Source organism: Paramisgurnus dabryanus, chromosome 1 (assembly GCF_030506205.2).
Source record: "Paramisgurnus dabryanus chromosome 1, PD_genome_1.1, whole genome shotgun sequence".
In the NCBI taxonomy this organism is placed as follows: domain Eukaryota; kingdom Metazoa; phylum Chordata; class Actinopteri; order Cypriniformes; family Cobitidae; genus Paramisgurnus; species Paramisgurnus dabryanus.
The window spans coordinates 161824-188859 of NC_133337.1; the positions used below are offsets into that span (position 1 = coordinate 161824).

At 38.2% G+C, this 27036-nt stretch overlaps 1 protein-coding gene across 3 annotated transcripts in view; it reads left to right on the forward strand.

The window, feature by feature from the left end:
• The first annotated feature begins 4168 nt into the window (after positions 1-4168).
• The window catches only part of srgap1b (SLIT-ROBO Rho GTPase activating protein 1b), a 97929-nt gene continuing 75061 nt past the window's right edge, over positions 4169-27036 (forward strand). For all 3 annotated transcript variants that reach the window (XM_065265777.2, XM_073814914.1, XM_065265779.2), the window contains exons 1-2: positions 4169-4733; positions 21228-21423. In XM_065265777.2, coding sequence (XP_065121849.1) covers positions 4673-4733; positions 21228-21423 — 257 coding nt within the window. In that variant the 5' untranslated portion in view covers positions 4169-4672. The remainder of the gene's footprint in view (positions 4734-21227; positions 21424-27036) is intronic.

Genomic DNA, 27036 nt, shown 5'->3' on the forward strand with positions numbered 1-27036 from the left:
ATTGATTACCACCATTAACCCAGCTATTTATATTACTTCATTTCAGGATTTAATCTGTCACACATTACTTATCAGAAGTTTTAATGTTTGTAGTGGCTCAAACAGTCAGCCATACTGAAAACAAGAAATCAAACATAATTTCAGTGTAAGCCATTACTTGTCATCAAAACTTATGGATGATGATATAGTTTATAGCACTTGTTACATGATAGATGAGTAGTTGTGAAATGTTAAAACATAGTGTATGTTTGAACATTGTATGCAAATGCTATGTTGCACATTATTGTTAATTGTGATTTATTGACCATTTAGGTAATTTGTCTAAGGTGAAGTAATCATACATTTCTTTCACAGAATGATGTCTAATTGTCTTATGGCAAAGTTCAATATGAGGGGTGGCGGACATCTGGAAAAGTTCAATATGAGTGGTGGTGGACATCTGGAAAAGAAGTCTTTTAAAGGCACACCTTTGTATTATGTTATTCAAGGTAATTTGGGGAATATGTTGATCTAAAAAACGTGTTTTTGTATATTGATGTAATTTTTGTTGCTATGCTTTATCTATTCAGGGGACATCACAGCTCACCTGTCTTTAGCAGAAATGTCCTGTTCATTTTTTGACAATTACAAACCTAGTAAAGGGTCTTTCTCAAGGGCACCACAGTTGTTTTGTAGAGGGAGGGGACGAATGCTGTTTCCCCCACAACTGATCTAACACTTATTAAATGCAGAACATCTTTTATACTATATATTGTATTGTATTGTATTTTAATTGTATTTATTTTAAAAAGAAACATATTCTTTTCTTCCCTCAGATGCTGTGAAGAGGTGGAGCCCAAATGCCACAGACTCGGAAATAGTTGCAGCTATGGCAGACCACCTCAAGCACGGTCCAGGAAGAGCTGGGGGTTGTGAATACACTAAATAAGCCAAACAGCTGTAATGTGTTAAAGAGAGAGTTAACCCAAAAATGAAAATTTTATAATTTTCTTACCCACATGTTTCAAACCTGTATACATTTCTATTTTCTGCTGAACACAAAGATTGAAAAATTTTTGTAACCAAGCTAACTGTCAATAATTTTTTACAATTGTAGTAATGGGTTGTGAGATCTGCTTTCTGCTTTCTATTCTTTCAAATATCTTTGTGTTCAGCAGAACATAGAAAGGTATACAGGTTTGAAACATAAGAGAGAGTAAATTACTAAAAAACATGTTTGGGTGAACTATCCTTTTATATAATAAAGTATTTTGAAATTGTTATTATAGTTAAACGGTTTAAAAAAAAATAAAAAGTGCTAAATCAGAACATGCTTTTTTTTTTGCTTATGTCCACAAATAATGTGTTCTTTAATGTGTTTGTGAAATACACGTGATTACAACGTTATAAAGACGTTCAGGTTTGACTGGACTGAATTTCTGTATTTTAAGAACCTTAACAATTGCCTATTACAATTGTACAAACTAGCCTGTTTTATATGCACGTTTAAGTGAGTATAACGCCTGAATTAAGCAGAGACTCATATTACCGTCCAGAAGAGGACATTTTTAGACGTGCACGGACCGTGCAGAAAAGACGTGTGATTCACGGTCAGATGACGTCAAAGACGTCGGTTGGATTTTCATTTTGGAACTATTTTTCAACCATGACGGGACGTGACGAACGGACGTCTTTTCAACGGTCATCACACATCCAAGCATCTTGCGAACGAGCTGAATGTCTTTTACTGTAGATTTGAGACCCCCGATCAGACACCCCACACCCGCCCTGACCATCTCTCTACACAGCCATCAACACCTCCAGCCATCCCCCTCCCCTCCCCCCCCCGCACTTCAGATCAGTGAGGATAGTGTGCGTCAGATCTTCAGGAAACAGAAGAGAAGGAAAGCACCAGGCCCAGACAGGGTTTCATCAGCCTGTCTGAAAACCTGCGCTGACCAGCTGGCCTCTATCTTCTCACTGATTTTCAACAGATCACTGGAGCAGTGCAAAGTCCCTTACTGCTTTAAACGCTCCACCATCATCCCAATCCCGAAGAAATCAAAGATCACAGGACTCAATGACTTCAGACCTGTTGCCTTAACATCTGTGGCCATGAAGTCATTCGAAAGACTGGTGTTAGCATATCTGAAGGACATCACTGGACCCTTGCTAGACCCCCTGCAGTTTGCCTACAGAGCAAACCGGTCTGTGGATGATGCGGTCAATATGGGACTGCATTACACCCTACAACATCTGGACAAACCACGGACCTATGCAAGGATTCTGTTCGTGGACTTTAGTTCTGCCTTCAACACCATCATCCCATCACTGCTACAGACCAAACTGACCCAGCTCTCTGTCCCTAGCTCCGTCTGCCAATGGATCACCAGCTTTCTGACAGACAGACAACAGCTAGTCAGAATGGGCAAAATCACGTCCGACAGCCACACCATCAGCACTGGTGCTCCACAGGGATGTGTTCTCTCACCACTGCTCTTCTCCCTGTACACAAATGACTGCACCTCTAAAGACCCCTCTGTCAAGCTCCTGAAGTTTGCGGATGACACTACTGTTATCGGACTCATCCGGAACGGTGACGAGTCTGCGTACAGACAGGAGGTGGAGCAGCTGGCTCTTTGGTGCAATTATAACAACCTTGAGCTGAACACGATCAAAACAGTGGAGATGATTGTGGACTTCAGGAGAAACCCCCCTGCACTCCCTCCACTCACCATCATGGACAGCACTGTGACTGCAGTAGAGGCATTTAGGTTCCTGGGCACCACCATCTCTCACGATCTGAAGTGGGACACTCACATAGACTCTATTGTAAAGAAAGCCCAACAGAGACTGTACTTCCTACGTCAGCTGAGGAAATTCAACCTGCCACAGGAGCTGCTCGTACAGTTCTACTCAGCTGTCATCCAGTCCATCCTCTGCACTTCCATCACCGTCTGGTTCGGCTCTGCTACCAAAACCGACCTCCGTAGACTACAGCGAATAGTTCGGACTGCTGAAGGAATCACTGGCACTACCCTTCCCACACTCATAGAACTGTACTCATCCAGAGTGAGTAAAAGGGCTCGCAAAATCACACTGGACCCGTCACACCCAGCAAACTTTCTGTTTGTACTGTTACCGTCTGGTCGACGCTACAGAGCACTGAGCACAAAAACAACTAGACACAGGAAAAGTTTCTTTCCCCAGGCCATCCACCTCATGAACACTTAAATGTTCCCCTACTGTGGAACAACATGTGCAATACTTCCCTCAGACATTTCATTATAGCACCTTATAACTTTATATATATTCATAACTTATACCTATGTTACTTGTCACTTGTCTTGTTACTTTATATTGTATGTGTACTGGAAGCTACTGCCACCAAGACAAATTCCTTGTACGCGCAAGCATACTTGGCAAAAAAGTTCTTTCTGATTCTGATTCTGATTCTGAAAAAAAAAAAAATGTTTGCTGGGGGGTTACCGCTCAGAACGTGACGTCGGTGAAAACCCTCTATTATATGCATGAAACCATTCAGAAAAATTTGGGCACAAATGGGTTAATCTTGCTTGATGCTGCTATTTTTGCTAGAAATTATGAATGTGGTAATGGTATCAAACTCATGGTTTTAAAACCTGTCAACCTTTATTTCAGTTGACAAATGCTGCCATGCATCGACTAGGCTACTTGTCCACATTTTATTCAATTTAAATGTATACCGCATTTCACATACATTTTAACAGACATACAATTAGACATATAGTGTATAAAATAATATTTAAATTATAAAACGTGTTACTGAAATAGCTACCTTGTATTTTTACATTGTAAATATCAAATTATGTGTTTTCATATATCGTCATAATGCTTTAAATTTGTTTTTTAAACGCATAACCTTAAAGTTCATCTAACTGACAGAAATACTTATTTTAGCAGTTTTATATCATTATATCAACACGTACGTCGCGTCTCACGGGTAATGTTCCTCTGTTGGCACCGTATTTTCTGTTTTCACTCAACGCCACCAATTAACCCATACCAGTTAATTAGTAACAATTTAACCAAGTGGTTTCTTAAAATAGCGTGAGAGCATGACGTAAGGGCCGGAGGGTTTGTCGATTTTGCGTGTATTACACACGCGCACGCCCCAACCCGCCCACCTATTGACAGTATAGCGTGGAGAGCGAGCACTGGAGAAACATGCGCGCGCACACACACACACGTCCAAAGAAATATATTTTTGAATATCACATGTTGCCAATCACACTTTGGATTAAAGACGGCATGAGTTACAATCTTCATCAAACGTGTCTTTCTTGTGTATTGGACGCGCACTCAACCCGTGCGTAATATCGATGTATTCCAAAATCTTGAATCTCCAGAATCACCCAAAGCGCGTTTGGTGATGCGGCGTTAACGACGCGCCCCTGTGCTTCACGTGCCATCTGGATGTTTCCTTGAATCTCTTTCACGGATTGTTATGCTGGTCAAAAACGCATAAATCTGAGTGGTTGGTTGCCATTGCATTGCTTTACAGACTGCTGTTGTGGCGGATCACGCACGGAACCGGATCACGCAAGGAACCTGTGGTTGGATATGACGCATCCGTCACAGTAGGGACGCGTCTAGGAAAAGACGAGAGGTTTCAGTGAGAAGCGGCCAAAAATTTGGACTACACCTGCTCGTCATGTCGGCGAAGAGCAAGAAGGAAAAGGAAATCATTACCGAGTATGAGAGCCAAGTGAAAGGTAAGAAAAGTCTCACACCTGATCGGTACCTGGATACTGTCTATTATGTGATGCATCTAATGCTTTCCTGCAAAAAAAAAAAAAACATCTATGGATTTAAGGGTTATAATGGGATTTTTATTGGTTTTAATGGAAACTTTAGTGGTCTCGGTGGGTCTCTACTGGTAATGTGTTGGGTTCTATTGGTGTGATTTTATGTGGCAGCTGGGAACCAAGAGAACACCATTAAATCCTACAGAATTTTGGGAGGAATTTTGTTGGTTTTAATTGTAAACAGCTGAGTATTCACAATTATTCATATTTGTGTAGATATTAGAATTTGTGTTTTTTTATTCAGCAGTTTGTGCATGCATTTACACTATGACTTGAAATGTAATTATAATATTTATGAATGCATTTTTAAATCGCTTTGCATCTATTTAATATGCACTTCTTCCCATAAGGCATTTCAAACATTTTTATTTATTTTAAAAAGGAGGATGAAACTAAATGCATTTCCCATTTTAATTGAATATTCGCACTTATGAGTTAATAAACACTGATATGTAAAACGCCCTGCTATCGTTGTTTGGCCTTCCAGCAGGGCGTCTGTTTGTGCACGCGCGCTCGTTTTACACCGTTTAATCGATGAAATGCAAAGGGGCGCGGGCAGCCGCGTGCGGGCTCCATGGCAACCTGCATGGCAACTCCTGTCTCCCGCGCTCTGGCTGTAGTCAGGTGAATGTGTATGGCTCACCTAGACTGTGTTAAAAGATGGGAAAGTGAAAAGATTAAATCTAGAGACTAAGTGACCAGAAAGCTGCACCAAAAAGTGTAGGACGGCTGTAGTTGCTGTCTCGGCTACTATTGGCCAATGGTGGTGGAGGTAAGGGTGGTCTCTAGGCAACTCAAGGCATGAAGCATTATGTTGATAGATTGATGTAGTATGTGGGCCACTGCATAAGTGCACGCATGGCCGTTTCTTACTTGCCCAAGCCTACTCTGCACCTAGATCCCCTCTTATTTCAAACAATACTGGCAACAGGCTCTTGGTGGATTGTACACATTTCCATGGATACTCAACCACCAGCCTGTGTTTGAATGTCCAATGGGAAAGCGATGGGTATCTGCGTGTGTCAGGGAGCAAGAGCGGGGAATCCTTCTGCTGCAGCAGCAGTGCTGTTTAGTAGGAACCGCACGTACAGTCATGTGTGACATATAGTAGTGTGACTAAGGGTGGATTGAGACAGATTGAGTGATTCATGGTCATAAGGGATAGGGTTGCTATTCTCAGTGGTAACACACACACAGTACGTACAGCCATTCAGACATGCATCACACTGATTGTGCATTCTATTGATGTATTTGGGATTGTAGTAGTGTTGTAATGTGATTGGGAAGGTGCCCTTGTTTAAAATACCTACTAGGTGTGACCGTTTGAAGAAGCCAAAATGTGTTAATTGATTTGTAAATAATGCAAATGGTTCTCAGGAATTTGTTGGAGTTCAGTTGGTGTCCGAACAGGAAAGGGTTTTCTCTCCGGGAGGAAGTTGAGAGGCATGACCTTGTCTCTACCTGCATACTCACACAAGCACACCAACAGAATTATGTGATGCAGAGCAGATTTAATGTGGAAAAACATAGCTTACGTATGCACGCATGCTAGGGTGCATTTCTCAAAATCGCATTTTTGCTTTATCAGCAGAAAACCCATACTTAAATGGGAAGGTTGTTTCAGCTCTGCATGGAACGCTTGCATTATAAAAAGCTCAGAAACACTACAGGAAAAAGGTTTGTGCACATTAAGAGATTGAGCCAAAAAACAGAAAATTGTGACATTGCCTTAAAGCTGTATTTGTAGCTTGCAATTCTCTTGAGATGTGATGTTGGATTGCATTCCTGGCTGCCATCCAGTCCTGAATGCTCTGACCATACACACACAAACGCACACACACATGTAAGCAGAAAAGAAATACACATCATGTCACAGACATATTTGCTCTACCTGGAGTGAAACTATGAATCAGAATTATTGCTTGGGGATCCGCATGGCTACAAGACATTTCATTTTTGGTTCAGGTTCTTAACCGTTCAAAGCCATTACAGAATGACATAAAATAGGTTGCGTAAGGGACTTAGCCTCCTATATCAGGTTATGAGATGTGTTGGTCCAAAAGTGTGCCATTCTTGTTCAGAACTTGCACAGCTCACAAAATTAATATTAAAAAAAAAAAACATTTGATTTGTTAGTAGATACGCATCTCTGTATATTAGAAACACTGGTGCATTTGGTTGCATTTTAATTAGCGATTTTGCTGAAGCGAAGAAAAGACCACAGATGGGATAAGTGTTAGCGGGTGGAGCAACACAGAGAGCTGCATGTATGGGGCGGAGCTTGCTTGTGCACATAAAGAACAAATAGTTCTACTGTAACTGTACGGTAAAATTCCGTAATCATTCTTTATTCTGCTAAATACAAAATCATATATTTGGATAAATTATGGTAAGCACAGTTGACACTATCCCTTGACTTCCATAGTATTTGTTTCTCCTAGTGTGGAAGTCAATGGGTACCATCAGCTGTGTGCTTACCATCATTTATCTTATTTTTTTGTACCAAAACTCAAACGGGTTTAGAACAACATGAGGGTGCATAAATGATGGCATAATTTTCATTTTTGGGAGAACTATCCTAGACCTTTAAGGTTAAAAGATTTTGACAAAAATAAAATGTCATAGACTATAGCTGTTGTTGACTTTTAATAAAAATAATTTTTGGGGGCTGAGATGAAAGACACAGGAGCTAAAGCCCACCTACAGTAAATAGGGTTTATCAATTGTCATGTTACACACGTTTAATGAGCAATAAGGAACATCTTTGACATGTTGTCATTTGTCAATCAAATTAAAGCGCAGATGGTCTCCCACATGTCCCGGATGTCATCTATCTTAAATTTTCTTGTTGATGGGTAGGCCTACCTTTTGATTTTTTTCCTAATTTAAAAGAGTACGATTTATTATGTTCTGGGGTCTCATTTATAAAGCGTGCATACACACAAAACGGGGCTGTAAACGTGCATGCGCCAGTTCCCACGCAAAGGTTGTGATCTATAAAGAACAAACTTAAAAGGTATAACGGAAGATTTTCTTTTTCCTGGTGGATCATCTAGAATATTGGTCATCCCATTTGTCAATCATTCTGATGATATGTTGACGTAAGGCTGTCGTACGTGCTCGTCCCTAGGTTCGCTTTCTGCACATGCGCACTTTCAGGTGTATATGTGTGGTGGGCTACGGTTTTAGCCATTCATTGAAGCTTAGTGCAGATAATTGTTTTCAAAATGTCTGAGGTTCGCAAGAGAAAAAGTGTCTACGAATTGTATGACAAGAAGAGAAAGGCCTATGAAGAAAGAAAAAATATTAGAGTGTTTTTGAGAGACTATTTCACATGCTAGCGTGCGCTAAAAGCACAGGTTGGGCTTCCCACGGGAAGTTTCTACTTGACAGGTAAAGTTTGTCATGCTATTTGTAGAAATCCATTTAAAATCACTGCTAGTAAAAGTTGATATAAGCTATGATTAGCGATGCTAGCCCTGGTACAAGTCACGAACCGCGCAGACACTGTAAACATCTCAAAGTATGAGCCATGCCGGCAGCATCTTGTAAACAGAGTGAAGAGAAGAACTACAGTAGGCTCGTGCATGCTCTCTCGTGCGCACATTAATAGGTGTTTCCTATCGGAGTGTTGCGCATGTGCATTTTTTTAAAAAAGTGGAGGGGCGGTTCTTTTAAAAAATTCGGGAAAATCTTTCGCTTTACCTTTAATGAGAGAAAGGGCTGGCAGGGTGGGATCTGAGGATGATTCATGTATGCAAACTTGCAGGTGATCTGTGACTTATAAAGGGAACATTGCTTTGTTTTATAAGTCTTAATATTTTTTACTGTATGCCATTTTTGGCTTTTGTGCATACGTAGACCCTTAGTAAGGATCCTACACACATTTTTATAAATGAGGTCCCTGTTCCTTTAAGAGTTGGAGATCATCTTTGGAAATGTGACATTTCATTATCTGTGTACCAGGTTTAGACACTTGTGAGACATGCAGTGTGGGAGTACACAGATAACATGGACATGAACTGCTTTGTGTGCACACACGCATGTTTTCTTCTATGCTGCACCATTGAGTTTTACCGTCTGTCTATTTTTAAATGTACTTTATGTAGCGTTTTAACAATTTAAGACATCGCACGTGATTTCTTCTTTGGGAGAAATTTGTCCCTAAGTAGTTGTACATATTCATAGTCATAGATATACATACATATTTAAACAGACAGTTCTTTTAAATGGAAATTAGAAGCTGGGAAACTTACACAATACTTTGAAACTCTTGGTTTACTGTGTGTTTAGGTTAAACACCAGGAAAAAAAACGTCAAAATATGGTCCCTAGCTGTCACTGAGACGATACACTTTCAAAAAGTACACCTAAAGACTTCATAATAATACACACACTTACATTTTGGTGCCATATGTATACAAGGACAAGAACCGGATGTTGACAACATGGTTATGTTGTGTTATGTTATGTGCGTGCGCATGCATGTGTACAGTATTGCCATGCTCTCATTTCTCCAGATCTTAACCCTGGTCATACTGTGTTTCAAAATAATGAATGGCTCGACCTCTTATGTTAGAGAATAGAAAACAAATGAATAAACTACTGAATTCTTATGTGAGACCAGACAGATTTTGCTGCCAGCCACTGCATGTATTCATAATGGAAGTCTTGTAAGTGTCATTAATCAAGTATAGATATCGATCTTGTAATCTATTTAAGGCTGTGTGGTCCTCAGACAGAGATGACCACATAAACTGCGGTACTTACAGTAAGATTCATGGGTCTTACACTAAAGCATGTCTTTGACTTTACTCTCTCTGGTTTAAAGCCAACAGGAAATAAAAATTGATTTGAAATCGTTTTATTTGGACTCGTTTTTCTCATTTTTTAGATCCGCACATAGCCACCTGTTGTATAGAGATTTTATACTGTTATATATAATCCCAATAAAATATTCTCCTCTAATTTTCTCTGGTTTTAACCGAAAAGGCATTAAATTTTTTACTTTTTTATAAGTTGTCCTTTTATCATTGTTTTCAATTATCTGCACTAGAGATGCTCCGATCAGCATTTTTGGGGCCGATCACCGATTACCGATCACCAAGATCATGATCTGCCGATCAGTGCCGATCACATAATGGCAGTGGAATGGGAATCTTTTATCTATAATCTAGCAGAGTTTGCACAATTTGTAGAAATGAAATTAACTGTAAATTAGGTATGTTATTGTCTTAATAGAGAATCAAATAAATAAGCACAACAAATATTTATTCTTGCAAAGAGAAATGTAATATGCCTTTAAAAAGGTATGTCTGTTAAAAGTAGTTAAAATAAAACAATTCACACAGTCTTTACTGTATGAATTAAATATACACGCATTCATATGAAGTACAACAGTTTTTCACTGATGAGCAGAGAGTAATTTTATTGAGAGATGAATTAGGATACTGTAGCTTTAAGACGTGGGAGAGATCGTTCTCTTCACGTGCACTGATGACCGGCTGCTGTGTATGCGTGCGGCGGGTGTCGGCAAACAAGAGCAGCTGTGAGGAAAATGGAAGTTTAAACCTTCAAAACTTTAAAACAAATGCAAGTAATAAACTTTCGGCATGAGGATGCAATTGTCCTCAATAGATATGTGTTGTATACGCTGTTTGATAGGGATGTGAAGACGCATCACGCTGAGGACCAGGGGCCTCATTTATAAACGTTGCATACGCACAAAAGAAGGCGTACGCCACTCTCTACGCAATACTTATTATTTATAAAAAGCAAACTTGACGGGAAAATGTGCTGTCCGTCACGCAAGCTCTGACCCAGGCGTACGCACAAAAACGAGTGAAATGAGAAATGGCGACACTGTCGGCAGATGGAAGAAACACGTGAAAGTGAAAGTGAAAATGACAACACTGCCTCTCATAAATAACATGAAGACTTCATAAAGCAAGTCTCACAATTAACAGTCTACACGAAAACCCGTTTGATCGATCAGCAGTGAAAAATAAATAAATACATCGAAAATTACAACAGAAATTCAAATGAACACACATTTGCTAAAAGAAAAGTGAAATATGTTCTGCAATAATATTGGCATGTTGTGCAATTCATCCTCATAAAGAATATAGTTCACAGAACGAAATAATGTACAAAACTGATATTCTCGTCAATGTGTCCGTCTGGCGGAGCAGATATAGATGCAATTACATAGACAGATAGATAGATAGATAGATAGATAGATAGATAGATAGATAGATAGATAGATAGATAGATAGATAGATAGATAGATAGATGTATTAATTGTCCACTGGGGAAAGTTGTTTTCATAGTAAACCATATCTTCATAATCTACGGAATTATGGTATTCATGCATATGCCTTTAGTGTGTTTTATTTTTGATAAAACAATGTATGGCGTATGTCTCAACCATTCAGAAAGCAACAAGAAATTACATTTGCGCTGAACAATGTCCCATTTCCACGTCGATTATTACCGACATCTGTAGCTTGTCAGATGCAATTAAATGGATGGAAATAAAATGCCCCATCACAATGCGTAATGCCCACACTGTGCCCTCCAAACAACATTTTTCTCCTCTTTTCCACCTCGCCAACGATAACTTCTACTTCACATTGAGTGAAGTTACGTTTTTTTGATTTCCTCTCTGTGTTTGCCATGATTTTGCATTCAATGCATATTAAATGTGGGCGTTTCACGGACTATTTATGGGCAACTATGGGCGTGTCATGAAGCCGCAAAAGCTGCGCTACATTTAGAATTGATTGTGATTTATTAAGGGAAAAATGCGTAGGATGTGCGTGCGCACGGTTTTATAAATCCGAATATTTCTGTGCGTACGCGCGTCCTATGTTTCATCCGTACGCCACTTCTGACGCAAATCCTACGCAAAGTTTTATAAATGAGGCCCCAGAGCGCGTCCTCATAGTCCGCAAACAAGAGCAGCTGTGAGGAAAAGGGATGTTTAAAGGCGCTCTAAGCGAATAATGTGCGACGTCACTTCCTGTTGATGTTTGAACTGTTTTCAAACAGACAGAGCGTAGCTACCTCCTCCCCCTCCCCCTCCCTTCCGTGCTTTCATGAACGCGCCCAACCCCCACCCCCAAATCCTTCTTGTCGTTTATTGGCTGGAACACTTTGTTATGGTTTCTGTTTGTAGGTTTGGCCATTTGTTGATATTGCCGTTTGTGAAGCCGGGGCTGTCTACAGAGATCGCGTTTTTTTACAGTTTGATCAGCGGACAGGCAGCAAGCAGATAGTGAGGAGATGTTTCCGGTATGTAACAAAAAATGTTTTATGGTCTAAAACGCTTCAATTCGCTTAGAGCACCTTTAAACCTTCAAAAATTTAAAACGAATGCAAGTAATAAACTTTAGGCACGAGGATGCAATTGTCCGCGATAGATATGTGTTGTATACGCTGTTTGATAGGGATGTGAAGACGCATCGCGCGTCCTCATAGAAAATACGCATATCTCTGTATTCACCTTATTCCGCCACGCCCCTTTTCAATTCTTCGCTCTTCCCCATTTTGTCAACCGACTTCCGCTGCTAATATAGCACAGTGCATTTGGTAGCTAGTTTGGTGGTTAGAAGATTGTTTGTAGTTCACTATAACTTTAGCGAAATGACAAATATCGCAACTGCTGTAAATGTTTTAAATTAGGAGCACGGAGAAAACTTGATACGACGCTCAGATAGTCTTATAATGTCCCATCAATCGTCTCGTGGTTAGACGATATGAAGCAGCCGCGGCAAGTAACCTATTGGACATATTTAATTACCTCGTCCTGTCAGAAGGAGCAGCATTGAAAATTATTAAAGTACTTATGCCTACCAATATTTACACAGTGATTTCGTCTTTTTTAAAGCAAATGTGCACCTTAGCCAGTCCAATAACTATTTTGTTTTTATGTGGTAATGTACCATGATAGAATTCATTTGTAAACTTGCCAACACTATTCCTTCAAATCAGGAGACTTAAATCCTTTTAAGTGGAATCTACAAAGCTCACATATGGTTTAAGAAATTCCTTACAGATAATATCAGATCACACTGTAAAGGTTTATATAACTGCATGACAGGTAACATCTGATCACATTGTAAAGATTTAATATAACTGCACAATATCTGATCACATTGTAAAGGTTTAATATAAATGCATGACAGGTAACATCTGATCACATTGTAAATGTTTAATATAACTGCACAACATCTGATCACATTGTAAATGTTTAATATAACTGCACAATACTGATCACATTGTAAAGGTTTAATATAACTGCATGGCAGATCACATTGTAAATGTTTAATATCACTGCATGACATCTGATCACATATGAAGGTTTAATGTAACTTTACAACAGGTAAAATCAGGTCACATTGTAAAGGTTTATAAAAATAACTATTGACTAAGAAACAACTAACTTTCAGCAAGACCACCCTGCAATGAATTAAGACGCAGCTTTATCAGAGTCATCAGGAGCTGATCCCAAGTGTTTATCTGGAAGCTGTTGCTGTATGTACTGGTGACGTGCTTAGCGACTGTGTAATGCGTGCAATATCAACCCTGTGTAAAGCTGACAAAGATGGTTGTTTCTCAGCAGAGATATGTACATTTGTGCCAGCTCAACACATTGAAGCAGTTTCTCGGACAGGGTTTACAGGACTAGGCCATAATTATATTAGGACATTTTAGTTTTTACAAACATACCACATCTTGTGACAAAACAATGACACTCATATATGTTGAGGTATGTCAGTACAAGGTGTATTTAAATTATCGTAGCTCAAATAAGCATTTTAGCCTGGGACTAGCATAAGCCCTGTCAGGGAAACTGCAAGGTTGTTTTCCCATATCAGATGTAGGTTGCTTCAGGTTGAGTTGTGATTTTAAAGAGTAGTTGTGTTCAGAGACGGATTGATCCTCCCATTGTGTTTCAGCATCACAGTTTAGGAACACGTTGATTGTATCATCCTCACAGTTGTCCACTGCATCACTAAACATCAATGCATCTGTGAAAATAATATAACCATAAACATATTTATGTTAGTATTTAAAAGAAACTTGCATCATGAGAATTAATATATAAATGACATCCATACTTAAACAGAACAGTGTGTGTGAGAGAGATGCATTAAAAAGAGACAGTAACATTATACACACAACCTTTAACTTCAGTGTTAAATAATATGTCGTTTAATATGTCATTATCAATATCTGAATGAGAAATGAACTGACCTACCATCTGAAATCTCTGTAACTTGTATGAATCACGTGAGCTACTGTAAGAATGTAATGTACTATAATATATTGTTGTCTTATCTTAAATATAAAAATATAGGTGGGCAATGAATATCATTCAAAATAATTGCATTTTATAAACTAACGTTACTGATCTTAAGTTAATTCGTAGAACAGACATCACAAATCTAACGTTAGGCGAAAGAGCACATTTAGCTAAGATAGCTTACCTGAAACTGACCACCTTTTCAACACCCGGCGTGGTTTAAAGTTACCGGAACATCGTAGTCGAACCATTACTTGGGATTAGGGTGTTCCTCAGTCGGCTCCCCGTCCGTTAAAATTGGTAAGAAACCAACATAAAGGCGCTTGAGTGAGCTATTTAAGTTTAACGCGTCGCCTTCAGCCACTGCCTCTGCTTCTTATCATATGCAGCCGGAAGTACGTTGACAAAATGAGCGCAATGGCGCCGCCCTTGTTGTCGTGGAAAATAAGGTGAATAGGCAGAGAGGGAAATCCAAATCTGCACGTCACACATGAGCAATAGGTTACAAAATGCTCGCACTGTGTAAAATGGTCTCTAATTGCAGCCGCATCAGGAACGCTATGATGACAAAAGTAAACAGAAAAATCGGCTCATGAGATCGGCAAATTTAGCGAGTGCCGATCGCGTCATTTAATGTCGTTATCGGCCGATTACGATGGGCGGCCGATCTATCGGAGCATCACTAATCTGCACTAATTTAATTTTTATCTAAAGAAAGAAATGTAGTTATTTAGTCTTAGTGTCTGTCGCTACACATTGGACTTCATCTCTGCTGTCCTTGGAGAACGTGATCACATTTTGTTATGTCTTCTAAAGTAACATTGACTTCTCCTTGATACCTTTTATATGAAAGACATGCATTTTATCTCCTTTACCAGCTTCAGACTGTCTTTTTTATTTTTCATGATTTTAAGGGATATTTTTAAACAATTGAAATATACATATGTCAAAAGAGGTAGCTGAATGTATTTGTGGAGAGCGAGTATGTGTGTTGGAAGAAAACAATGCAATTTAATTTTCCTTCTATGAATAATATGGAAATGAAATGGGAAGCGACAGAATATTGTGTAGAACAATGACGTTGACGTATGTGGTTGTAGGGCATTATGATGGGAGTTTCCCTGCTTCTTTAAATATAAATGGGGTATTTTTGTTTTTCTGTGTTTGGGGAAGGTCGTATGTGTATTTTGGTGATGTTGTGGTTTGGATTTCCTTTTTCCTAGATCATGTGAACGTGTGTGCGGCTGCAAGAGTTAATGCCTGTGCATGGTGCTGCTATACGGCATGCCGGCACATTGCTTACACACTCAGGTTGCTGAGCAGAAGCCTTGTTGCCATGGAAACAGTCTGGGTCGGGCGCATGCCGCAGGGTATCAGACGTGCTCACCGCGGTCACAAGTTCAAAGGTCATGTGGGAGATGGACAGCAACTTCAGAAGACTATAAAAAGTGGGACAATTGATTTTGATTGGAGGACGAGAACACACTTTTTTCAGTTGTGAGCATCTTACAACTTTTGTAGGATTTTTTCATCCACTTGCATTTATGTGAGCCATATTATTTTTCTTTGCAGTCATTTAAGATAGATAAATATCCTAACATGACTAATATCAGCCTTTGTGGTTGGGCTCTTATATCCGAAGAGTTGCTTTTAGATTTCTTAAGAATCCACTCATCCAAACCACTGGTATAGTGGGTAGTGCTGTGCGTTGTGGGCAGGGCAGACTTACTGTCGACGACCTGAGTTCGAATAACGGCTTAATGTATTTCAGTTTTATTTATGACAAACATTTGTAAAGTTCGTAGCCTTTTATGCCAAATTCTTATGCCTAATTTCATTTTTTGCTGAGCTGCTTTCATCTTCTTTTTGTCCATGCATGATTGCATCTGCATGAAAATGAATGTAATATGTTTAGTCCTCCTCAGTTTAATTACTTCTGATATCTTAACCATGATTAAAAATTAAAATGTATGCATTTACTAGAGTAGCAATTTCCAACAACAAATCTTTTCTTTAAAAGATATGCTTGTAGTTGCTGTAAACTTGCAGCAACACTTTCAGTTTTAGTAGTAAAAAGGATTTAGACCTCTTTTTTTACATGCTTTCGCCATGGTGAATCATAATATTGGAGCTCCATTGATGATGGCTTTTCATAGTGGCTGTGCACGCGCTTAACTCAGAGTTAACCTACTCAGTCGATTGAACTAACTCAGATCAGCTGTTCTGTAACCGAAAACTCAGAGTTTCCCATCTCAGAGTAAGTCAACTCAGAGTTCAAGTTTAAACTCAGAGTTGGTTGAACCTCCTTATTGAAACTGGGTCCAGATCAGAGGACAGACCGCAGCTTATTTATTATATAAAACGGCCCATTCTGGTCCTTCATTCTGATTGGTTGAAACACTAAAGCCATGATTTAGGACAATAACACCAGTCTTTATTCTTATTTTTTAATTTTTCTACAATTGCAAAATGAACGGTGATATCCAGATAAATGTCAATGAATTTTGTTGAGTTATCTCGTCAATAAAAAGAAAACGCTTTCCTGAGGATTTCTTTAACCTCAAATCCATATTTCCGCTATTATCCATTAGGTGACGATCTTACCCAACTTAAACACTGACGCATTTACTCAGCACTAAAAACAGCGCTGCCGCTCCCACCACGCACATCACGCACTGTGCGTAGGGCACCAAGTTCTGAGGAGGCACCAAAAATAGTCTAATGAAAAAAAATTATGCCGATATTAGCCTATAGAAATATTATTAGAAACTTTTTAGCCATGTGTATATAACAAAAAAGGGGAACGAGATAATTTAAAAGCTCTAGCCCAGAAAGTATGCCCCCCTTGCCTTAGATGGTCCGCGTCCGTTGATCGAGTGGGCGCATGATGAAGTTTGACAGTCGGTAGGCAACTTTTATGGAAATGGCCCTGAAAAGACAGCAGTAGTCAGGATCTGAGAAAAGAAAGAAAAAGAAAGCAACATGATGTCCGTGTATCACTTGTTATAATTTATAACTTCTGTGCAAGCTAAATTGAGAGTTTACTGTTTAACATTACCTATGCATTTTACAAATAACTGACACCAGCTAGCTGTTACTTTCTTTACTATCTTTCCTATTAAACAGTAGTTTATGGTTTATTTTGAGGTGACTGTATAAATATATATATCGGACATAAATGAGGACGATGAGATGTTAGAAGGCGTAAAGAGGTGTCTTACCTGTAGCCTGGTAAGTAATTAAATGTTTTGCTTTAAACAAATGCAAATATTGCATCTATTTTTAAATGTTTTTTAAATGCTACGGTGGATTAATTGTATATGATGACTCTGTAGCTGTGGATATGGTGAGATGAGAAACATTTTTTAAGTAATGCTTTTGTGTGTCTCCTTTATTTAACACACCTGATTCAGATCATCAGCTCGTTAGGAGAGAGTATGTCAGATAAGGGAGACATACAAAATGTGCAGAGCAATGGGTCACCAGGACCAGGATTGAAAACCACTGCTATAGACCATGCGCTAAGATTGTTAAAATAGGGCCCATTGTGTTATTGGAATTGAGTTAGTATTGGTAATAAAAAGTCTAACTGGCAAAAACAAAGTTTTTTCTCGGGGTCGGGATGAGGGGCATCATAAAGGAATTTATGCTTAGGGCACCAAAATGGCTAGCAGTGGCACTGACTTAAAACACTGTGTAAGTTTTGATTATGATCTGCATTGACTTTGTATGAAATCTACTCGCGCAAATCGTTGAACACGCGTCTGGTGTTAACCCACAGTAACAACGCCCCTTGGCTGTTATAAAATGCACTGGTAACCCACTGCTTCTTGGCTTATTGCTTTAATAATAACAAAGTGCTCATTCTGAAATCTAAATAAATAATCATGTTTTGTACGTTATGTGCATGCAATAATTTGCTGGTTTTGTCATTTTTGTTATGTTAAACAGTATTGTTTGTACAGTAAAATGTGTTAACGATGTTTATGATGTATTTTGAAACAGTTAAGATAACAATTTAAACCTTGGTTAAACTTACATGTGATTCAGCAATATAAAAACAACATCGCAGTGCTTATATATAAGTTTTCTTTACTTTACAAGTTACTTAAACTTGTTCAGAGAAATAACGCTAACCGTGTAGCTTAATGTCCAAAAACTTTATTTACACCTGTGTCATTAACAGAATGCAGCAGACACACTCACCTCAACGTTTCTATAAATCCCTTATCCTGCCCGATTAAAACATAAGCATTGCAAATAACATCAGAATTAACAATTAATTTACATACGTATATACCCAACCTAAGTCAATGACGCCCTCTGACAGTTGGGAATACAAAGATGGCGGCTCAACTCTGCGATGGCTTCATTTCTCGCTGATACGTTAAGCGTTCTATGCGCAATCCAGTCATTTATATAGAGCAGTGGTTCAAACCCAGGGAACACACATGCTGAGTTGCTTTGTATGGCCAAATGCATAAATGTGACCCTGGACTACAAAACCATTCATTAGTAGCATAAGTATATTTGTAGAAATAGCCAACATTGAATGGGACAAAAAATTTTATGCCAAAAAAAATAATTAGGATATAAGACAAGATCATGTTCAATGAAGATATTTTGTACATTTCCTACCGCAAATATATAAAAATGTATTTATCATTATTTGTAATATGTGTTGCCAAGGTTTTTATTTGGAGACCTTTAAATGCGATTTTCTTAATATTTTGATTTTATTGCACCCTCAGATTCCACATTTTACAGTTGTACCACTATAAAACCTCAGCCAAATATTGTCCTATCCTAACAAATGATATATTTATATATTTATGCATTTGGCAGAAGCTTTTATGGAAAGGGACTTATAGTGCATTACAAGCAATACATAATTTTTTATCAAGATGTGTTTCCTGGGTTCAACCCTTTTGCACTGCAAACGCAATGCTCTACCGCTGAGCTATACAGGAACACTGACCTAACATCAATGAAAGCTAAATAAATCTAAATTTCAAAAAATGTATGGTCCAGGGTCACAATTGGAAATGTAATATACATCTGTGTTGTTTTTGCTCACTCAATAAGAATTACCTAAACAAATCAAACACAGATGATACAAAATATCAACACTTCTGGTGTGCTGCTTGTCCAAACAGATAAGTGAGCTCGAAATAACTACTATTTATGGTCTAAATGTGGAGTTAACTTTAGTAATTTTAAATTTTACCAATTTTAGGTATATTTTGTGCAGTATGAATTTGTCTTTATAGCCAAAATATGATTTTTCTATATAATCTCATGTAAATATATATATATATATATAAGTGGCCAAACAAAGTATTTAGAGATTGAAGCAACACTAGGTTTCCATGTTTTTATTCATAAGGGTGCACATATTTATAGGGCCATTCAGCAGTATATGAGCTCTAAGAAGATGCTCTCTACATCACCACATGTACATTCATGCATTTGCCAGATGCTTTCATTCAAAGCAATTTACAGTGCATTCAATTTATACATTTTATTATCAGTATGTGTTACCTCGGCTCAAACTCCTGATCCTAGAAATGAAAATGCAGTGCATTTTATAATCTGCAATGTTGTAACTTTTTAATTCATTTGATCTTCTATTGCTTAGTTCAGGGGTTTTCAAACTGGGGTCTGGGGACCCCCATTGTGCCTTCAGGAGGTTTATTGGGTCCCCAGAAATTACAAAAATTATTAGATGTTTATGTCTCATTTCTTGCCACATATATTGCAGTATTGTTTTATTTGCTTTGTATCTTTCTAGTGTGTTTTCCTTATTACAGTGTCCTTTATCACACTCACTGGAGTTTGTAAGGCAGTATCCTTGTAAAGCTGCTGTGAAACAAGGTTTATTGTGAATTAAAGCTATGTACAAATGCATTTAAATTGAAAATGTTTCTCTTCAGTTTTTCCAACATTACTCTAAAGCGTAGCCAAAATACTTGTTATACACAATATGTAAATTACTCATATATTTATGTAGAGGGTCTTTCACAAAAGGTTCATCATATTTGGGGGTCCCTCGAATCATGAAGTTTCAGAACCCCTGGCTTAGTTGGATTTTGAGTGTATCTTATTGTATCAAAAGATTCACCTTGATCACTGTGCCACCTATCACCAATGCAAAACATGCACACAAACACAGTTACAGGTCCCTAGTTCTCCCAGATCCACACAGCCTCCTACACACACTCACACCCACACCGAGCTCATGCCAACCCTGCTGTCTCATCTGTTATTTCGAGCTGGTGTAAGAGAGACAGTGTGACATTAAACAGTTGGGCTGAGGAGGGAGAGGGGGAAACGTGTGAGTTAGAAAGAGAAAAAGAAGAGAACTGCTGAAGGGGAACAAGAGAGGGAAAGCGGTTTTAAAGGGACAGTTCATACAAAAATGAAAATTCTGTCTTTAAGTTTGTATGACTGAATGACAGAATTTTACGGAACATAAAAAGCTAAATTTAGATCTTTGAATGGTATTCCCCTCCACAAAAGCACAAACATGTACTGCGTCTGCCATATGCTTATAATACAACACTTGGATGGCTGCTTTTGCATCCTTTATGGAAGCTTGAAAGCTTCTATCGTGATTTATTATCATTTCAGTGAGTTTCAAATGTATCCTTTAGTTTGTAAGTCATGATTTTGCAATCCATGAGGGAGTAATAATAATCACACAACGTTTACATGTGAACTATTTCTTTAACAAATAGGAGTAAGTGGAGATGAGAGCTAATATAGAGAATCTATAATACTGTACCTCCTCCCATTAAACAGACACACACAGTAATCCCAATGGGATACTCCACTCCACTACCTGTTGTCTTGGCAACGGCAGTGAGTGTTATAACCAGTGTGTTTTTAAGGAAGAATTCGCACGGGCTTGTTAGGAGAAAACCTTTGCTTCAGAGAGCACAACTTCACCCATCACTGCCCACATTGTGTTCAGGTCACTCAAAAACGTGGTCATTCAGTGTCATTGAAGCCATTTACTAAGTTATCAACTATGCATATCTGTATAGCAATAGGTTATTAACTAATATACGTTTGTATATATGTGTGTTTGAGCAGAGATACGATCTCAGTTAGTGGAGCAGCAGAAATGTTTGGAGCAGCAGACGGACATGCGAGTTCAGCTGCTGCAGGACCTGCAGGATTTCTTCAGGAAGAAGGCCGAGATCGAAAGCGAATATTCACGCAACCTGGAGAAGCTTGCCGAACGATTCATGGCCAAGACGCGCAGCACCAAGGATCACCAGCAGTACAAGTGAGTGCAAGTTCTGTGCATGGTGGCTGAACCTTTGATAAAACACTTTTTATCAACTTAGGGATTTACTAAACAAGGCAAATTAGTGTGAGAGCACAATTTCAATAAAGCGCAGATGGAAGTGGACATTTCTGCGTGTGATTTACCGACAATGCGCACTTGCGCAGGTTAAAGAACACGGATGCAAAAATCTTGTTTCCATAACGACCAATGCAATCTACCAAGAGCATCGCAAATTAGTGTAGGGTTTATGACAGGCTATTTTTAGGTGTTAAATAGTGGCACAAATACCAGCAAATGAACGAGTACAAAAATTGCGTTGCGTGCTTTATTTAAATACTCTCTACTAAGCTCAGTCCATGCCTTTGTAGCGCAGATTTTTAAATGCGTATCATTTAGTAAATCCTAACAGTAGGTTTTTAATGGCAAAAGACCAGAGCCGGACATTAACGGAGTACATTTACTTGAGTACAGTACTTAAGTACAATTTTAAGGGATCGGTACTTTCCTCGAGAATCATTTTTGGGGAGTACTCATGACTTTACTCAAGTACATTTGAGAGGCAAATATTGTACTCCATTACATTTCCATCCATAACCATAAGTACCCGTTACTTCTTCTTCTTCAAAAAAGAAAAATCTCAGGAACCCTCACTTTGTTGTTTCCCTCTCAAACGTCATTGTATTGTGCAGGCGCCACTGATTGGGGCAGCATATCAGCAATCACCTTCAGCTTTCCGCCAAAGTCACCATAGTCAGATTTAGATAAGAGACGAAACCATGGATGAAACGATGGATAAAAACGAGCAGGTCCATCCCGGGAATGTTCCAACCCGTGGCCCCACCTTGCCAGACTATTTCAATTTTTATAAAAAAAACAAAACAAGTTAATGGTACTTTTCGCTTCAAGTGTTTGCTGTGTTTACCAAAACAGAACTTCATCACCGCCTGCGCCTACAAAAATTCAACCCCTTGAGCGGCCGGGATCACTGGTGAGCCCGGAATATTGTTGTTCAAAATTAATTACTTGTCAAAACATCAAACTCTTACTTGATCTGGACAAACTCAGCATCACAACACAGGTTTAAGACTCCAGCTTCAATATTTGACCACTGTTTATGATTAAACTGGTTTGCAGTGACATTAATTTCTTAATTTATGCCAGGAGTGCAAAATAATTAATCTGTAACATTCATTATTTTGAATAGAAATCATCCACTCATAAAACATTCATTCTCGTCTTCTCCGGTTTATTTGTGTTCAAATACATAAAATATACAGAATCCGCCTGGGCTATTAGTGCAATGGTGAGCATATTTGGAGAAATAATGATTAATTATCACATGTTAGTTAAATATTTAGTCATACAGAATAACATTTCTATTCAAAGAGCGAACGGAGCGAGATGTGTGTCTCCTCTTACTGATTTGTGTCAGATTTAACCTCAGAGCTCTATCATTTGCTGTACAGCTGTCAATCATCTCACGTGGTTCAACATGCACTGTGGCAGTAGTAATGCAATATTTAGAAAATGTACTCTTGATACTCAAAGACTTTTAAAAACAAGTACTTCAGTACTTTTACTTAAGTAGACATCTGACTGCAGTACTTGTACTTGAGTAAAATTTAGTAAGGGGTATCTGTACTTTTTCATTACTTTTAGTAATGAAGCTGTGTACTCTGTCCGCCTTTGCAAAAGACGCATTTTTGCTGGCGCAAGCTGTAAGTAAATCTGAACCTTAGTGTTCTAATTAACAGAGTTATTTAGAGTGAGTCCCAGGCACAGCATATCAGCATTTTATTTTATTTTGAAGTTTTGTTCTGTCTACCATGTCTGAAGTCCTTTTGTAGTTCTTTTGTTCATTGGTCTTGTGTTGATTGTTTTCCAGGTGTGTCTTGTTATCTTGTTACCCATGTGTATAGTGTTTCAGTTGTCCCTTGTCGAGTATTGTTTAATTTTTATGTTGTTCCGGTGTATGCTGCCCTCCAAAGCCTAAGTGCAGTATCTACGCAAACACTGAAACTGAGAAAAATGGCTTTAAAGTTTTTACACTAGCCAGCCAAACATGTTGTAGGTAGATTAGTGGTAATGCATTCATGTAATGCCTTGTTAGGAAGAATTTTTTTATAGATAAAAACCATGACCACCACCGATGTGACCTTTGACTCCCAAAATGCAGATACTGCACTCTGCCTTTGAAAGACCTTACACAACTAAAACACTATTGCAAAAGCAAAGTGCAGTATCTAAGAACTAAATGTGTTCATTAAATTTTTTCTCATGCTTCTTAATACATTTTGATTGTTTTTAATAACTGTAATAGTTTTATCTATGTTTGTGAATGCTAAAAATGCTCCTTTTACCACAAAGGGAGTATTTAACTCACTTTATTAATTTTTATTTATTAAAAAAATTACATTAGACGAGGTTTGCTTTAAAACAGTAGTTAAAAATTAACATAATTTGAAAATAGAAGAACATGTTTGTCCCAAAGACATTATTGTTTCAAATGTACTATAAGTGGTAACTAACAGTATGTACATTTTTGTTAATTTTCATCTCAAAGTAGCACAGTTATGTAAACTTAGATATTTTTAAGATTAGCTTAAGAAGTACTAAACTAAATGTTTTAATATTAAGTAGCCTACAAATTAGTTAGTGGAGAAAGAGCACTTATTATGGAAGTGTACTTTTTCACATAGTGTGCTTTCTGCTGGCCCGGCTGCGCTCGTCAGGTTGACTGGGCTCCGCTATCTTTGCCTAGCAATAAAACTTTACCAGACTCTTATCAAACTTTTGAAGGAGTAACCCCTGTCAATACAATTTAATTAGCTGCCTAAAAAGTGGAGAGATGTTCGAATCAACAAACACCAATGCGCTTGAATCGGATTATATCATTATTGTCGGACGATATTGCCTTCAAGGGACGAGCACAGGTAGGTCAAAACTTGCTAGCAGCTGGCTAGTCAATGTTAACTACTTATAAAGCTGTAATTTGCCTTAGCATGAGTTATTATTTAGCTATCTTCCTTACCAGTATTTGTTTATTTGCGTTTTTAACGCGAGTTCAACCATCATTTGGCCGCGGGATTGTGCCATGGTTTGTTGTTTCTGTGTGTTACAATCGTGGGAAACCCCAGTATCTGCGGTATCAAAGCCGGGGAAACAAAGCCAGAACGCAGTAACATCACAGCATGGATTTTGTAGTTACTGCAATTTTGACACCCTCATTTCTCTGAAACGGGACAAAATTGAACCAGGAGACATAAAGCTCATTTCAAGCCTTAAAGTGCCCGTATTATGAAAAACTCACTTTTTCTGGGTTTTGGGGTGTTCATTTGTGTCTCTGATGCTCCCACACGCATACAAACTTGGAAAAAAATCCATCCATGCTGTTTTGAGTGAGATACAGGTTTCTGAATGTCCTCTGCCTTGAGTCTCAGATTGCGCGAGTTAAAACTCAGCTCCGTTGTGACGTAACAAAAAGTTTCGTCACATTCAGTTTGAACTTTCCCGCCCACCACCCCACTCGCAGGTCTCCACCCACCAGGTAGCTAGAGAGCATAGAGCAGTCACTTGAATGAGACCCTCTGTGCTGTTATCATGTCTCACGGAAATAACAGCGCTATTTGGATATTATGGATTATACTCCCACCTACTTTTAAAAACAAAGTTTTAACGCGTGGTTATTGGAACCCGGAGTAATCTTATATACAGTGTGTTACGACGCAAACAGTCCTCAGATTGTAGGCGATAAGACCTTCATGCGAAATCTGATGTAAACAACAGACTATGTATCTATATTTCACGGATTATAAGCATTTGTGGACAAAAATGGTAATTGGATGTATTTTATTGGACTTTCATGGATCATTCACACATCTGAAACAGACTGGATTCGATTCGCGATCGCGTTGTTTCATCACAAAGGTAAGAAGTCACGTTATATTTTGCATGTTGTCATCTTCTGTCACAAAATACTACATTTATGATGCTAGAGCTAAAAACTTTTTGCCAAACTAACCGAGACCGTACGCCCCGGCTTTTCTGACGAGGCGAGCCTCTAATAACTTTACGGTCCGCATAGATATATACACGGTCCGGACCTCCCGCTAGCTTCTAGCAATTAGCACGCGGTCCACAAGCAGTATACATCCCCCGCCGGGTCTTAATTTCTGTAATTTGCGAAAATAATGCGTTTGAAAATTTTTATAACGGGAATATGTTAGTATTGTCCAGGGAAAACGAGTGTATTGTTCAGACTGCTACATCACAATTTACGCTGGAATCTTTGTGTCATGATGAGTTTGACACACCGAGACCGGGGACGATGCTAACCCCCGAGCCTCTTATAACTTTACGGTCCGGACCTCCCACTAGCTTCTAGCAATTAGCACGTGGCCCACAAGCAGTATACATCCCCCACCGGGTCTTAATTTCTGTAATTTGCGAAAATAATGCGCTTGAAAATGTTTTATAATGGGAATATGTTAGCATTGTCCAGGGAAAACGAGTTTGTTGTTGTGACTGCTAACGTAACATCACAATTTACTCTGGAATCATTGTGTGTCATGAGTTTCTTCACCTGTAGTGTACTTATTAGTGATACTTTTCTGCATGATTTGTCGGTTGGCAACATAAACCGTTAATAATAATAATAATCATAGGTGTCATTTACACTGGGGACGCTGGGGACATGTCCCCACCACTTTTTAAAATGACTGATTTTGTCCCCACCACTTTTTGGTTTTTTGGTTAAATTGGCACATTTGGTTAAAATGTTCTGAAAATCAACGACTTACACTGCAAAAATGACTTTCTTACTTAGTATTTTTGTCTTGTTTTCAGTAGAAATATCTAAAAAATCTTACATCAAGATGCTTTTTTTGATGAGCAAAATGACGTAAGAAAATAAGTCTAGTTTTTAGACAAAAATATACAATTTAAGTGAATTTGTGATTAAAACAAGCAAAAATATCTGCCAATTGGCTGAAAAAAATTCTAAAAATAACACTTAATTTAAGTAAAATTTTCTCACCCCATTGGCAGATATTTTTGCTTGTTTTAAGCACATTCACTTAAATTGTATAGTTTTTGTCTAAAAACTAGACTTATTTTCTTACAGCATTTTGCTCATCAAGAAAACACCTCTTGATTTAAGTATTTTTTAGATATTTCTACTAAAAACAAGACAAAAATACTAAGAAAGAAATTCAGTATCTTAGTATTTTTGTCTTGTTTTCAATAAAAATATCAAAAAATTCTTCAATTAAGATGCTTTTTCTTGATGAGCAAAAATCTAGTTTTTAGACCAAAATTATCAAATTTAAGTGATTTTGTGCATAAAACAAGCAAAAAAATCTGCCAATGGTTTAAGCAATTTTTTCTAGATTTTTTCTTAAATTTAGTGTTTAAGAAAAATTTTCAAGATTTTTTGCCTACCCCATTGGCAGATTTTTTTGCTTGTTTTATGCACAAAATCACTTACATTTGGTATTTTTTGACTAAAAACTACACTTATTTTCTTAGGTCATTTTGCTCATCATGAAAAAGCATCTTAATTTAAGATTTTTTACATATTTTTACTGAAATCGAGACAAAAATACAAAGAAT